The sequence below is a fragment of the Austrofundulus limnaeus genome, unplaced genomic scaffold (genome assembly GCF_001266775.1).
Source record: "Austrofundulus limnaeus strain Quisiro unplaced genomic scaffold, Austrofundulus_limnaeus-1.0 Scaffold1290, whole genome shotgun sequence".
Classification (NCBI taxonomy): Eukaryota; Metazoa; Chordata; class Actinopteri; order Cyprinodontiformes; family Rivulidae; genus Austrofundulus; species Austrofundulus limnaeus.
The window spans coordinates 33980-36046 of NW_013953692.1; the positions used below are offsets into that span (position 1 = coordinate 33980).

Genomic DNA, 2067 nt, shown 5'->3' on the forward strand with positions numbered 1-2067 from the left:
TTTCTTTAATAAAACAACTACAGATTTGCAAATGTACACAATACAAGATATGTATTTATACTGTTTAATAGTTTTATGTCAGCTTAACTTTGCAAATGTTTTTGCTGTAAACTACAATAATTTTAACATCAGTAAAAACAAATTATTTCAGGTCACAAAGAATTGTTTAATGAATTAATTTTTATCACAAAGAAATATCCTTTTCACAATGATGCAGGCTGTATCTGAAGCTGACTCATGATAGTTAGACTGATGCAGTCTAACTAGTCAACAATCCAATAAAATCCATATTTTACATGTTTAATATCAGTAAATAATATATTTGACAACAGATAAAATCGATTCTCAATAAGGTTAAACGTGAACACTGAAGCTTTTTAATGTTAGCATACAGGTTTTATGATGAAAATAATTAACTTTGTTTAACTATGCGTAATATTCACCAGTGAAACATAACTCTTTTAGCTCTTGTAAACATGTTGTAACAATTTCTGCAGTTTATAGCAAAATATTTGTACCATTTATGCGTTTATAAAGTGTTTGCACCGCGCTACGTTCTGCTCATTGATTTAAATGGTTAGCGTTAGCATTAACTCAATGCATAAAAATCCCCCTTGTGAAGCACGCCCAGGTTACGTGACGCCCAATACAGTAATATATATTACTAACTGCGTTTCCATTGACCATGAAAATGCACAAATTAGAATTTCGATAATAAATTTGCTCAATAGAAACACGTCTATTTCGAAAAAAATTATGTTTTTCGACTAAATGGTTTTGCGCTAGGAAGAGGTGGTTTTTCGGCCGTATCGAAATTGGTGTTTTTCACAAAACTGCAATGGAAACACTTTTTTTGCATTACGGGAGTCACATGATCACAACCGGCTGTTTCTACTGGTGAAAAAGATGATGAAGAAGATAACAGGAAATAAAAGTAGTAGTGAAATCACCGAAGTAGTAAAAGAAAGTAGTAAACTCACTGACTACATTTTCCCATGAACGCAGCATATGTAGCCTATCCCAGGTGTAAAAGGCTTGTCACTCAAAAGCCTCGATAAGACGCCGACGTCTCCTCTGATGATGAGCGCTAGTGTCGTGGTAGCCATCGCCGCCATGTTTGTAATGACTTATCGTGAGAACAAGCGTATTCACGCGTGACTTTAGTAGCATTTCTTACTTAATGGAAACACCGCAATTGCGAAACTGTTTTTYGACATTAACAGAATTTCGACAAAGTTTTGCGCACACTTGCAATGGAAACGCAGCTAATGAAAAACAACACCATGGGTGTGTGTTTGATGAGGGAATGATTTTATAACGTCATATAAAAAAGTCGAAAATAAAATTGATTTCGCACAACAGCCCTACTTGAAAAGGTAGAGAATATACAGTATATTTTTTAAAATCTCACCTCTATTTGCAGCTTGATGCTGTTGGCGCTRTTGCCTTTAGCTTCAGAAAGCTCCACCATAAAGATCCATAACAAAGACAGCCCATGATGGTCTAAGAACTGCTTCAGGCACGATGGATTCTGGGTGTCCTGTGCAACAGAACAACACGTCATACAGAGAAGTAAACACAAACAGTGCAAATAAGACATTAAATCCTCAGGTCAAACCTGTATGAGCTTGAGACAGAGGAGTTTCTGCTCCATAGTTTCCACTCGGACCATTAGCCTGCAGAGAGACACCACCTGTTTCTCGTCATACAGACCTTCTCCATTCTCCAGCAACGCCTCCAGCTCTTCATCCACCTGTGAGAGAAGAACACAGGGATACATTCAACATTACGTTAAGCTTGTTCGTTGGAGTGAAGCACATCCAATAAACCAATCCATAAGCCTCTGAGATCATTTATGCACTCCTAGTTAAAGCACTACTTTGGAAATGAAAAGACTGCCCACATATGGCAGATCAAGCTGACCGTGGTCAGAGCGCTCTTTCGACTGCGATCTTTCTTCATCTTCCCCCCAGCTGCTCGAACACTAACTCTGTTCTCCCCACCGAGGAAGCCTCTGCAGCTGGGTGCACCACAGAAGCATTTCTGTGCTTCTTTCCTGTTGGGGGG

The 2067-nt window shown here is 38.3% G+C and overlaps 1 protein-coding gene across 1 annotated transcript in view; it reads right to left on the bottom strand.

The window, feature by feature from the left end:
* The window catches only part of LOC106534862 (histone-lysine N-methyltransferase SETD2), an 18841-nt gene that overhangs the window by 2820 nt on the left and 13954 nt on the right, over positions 1–2067 (bottom strand). Inside the window, exons 9-11 of the mRNA XM_014031631.1 lie at positions 1924–2056; positions 1619–1753; positions 1412–1540 (exon numbers count right to left, since the gene is read on the bottom strand). Coding sequence (XP_013887085.1) covers positions 1412–1540; positions 1619–1753; positions 1924–2056 — 397 coding nt within the window. The remainder of the gene's footprint in view (positions 1–1411; positions 1541–1618; positions 1754–1923; positions 2057–2067) is intronic.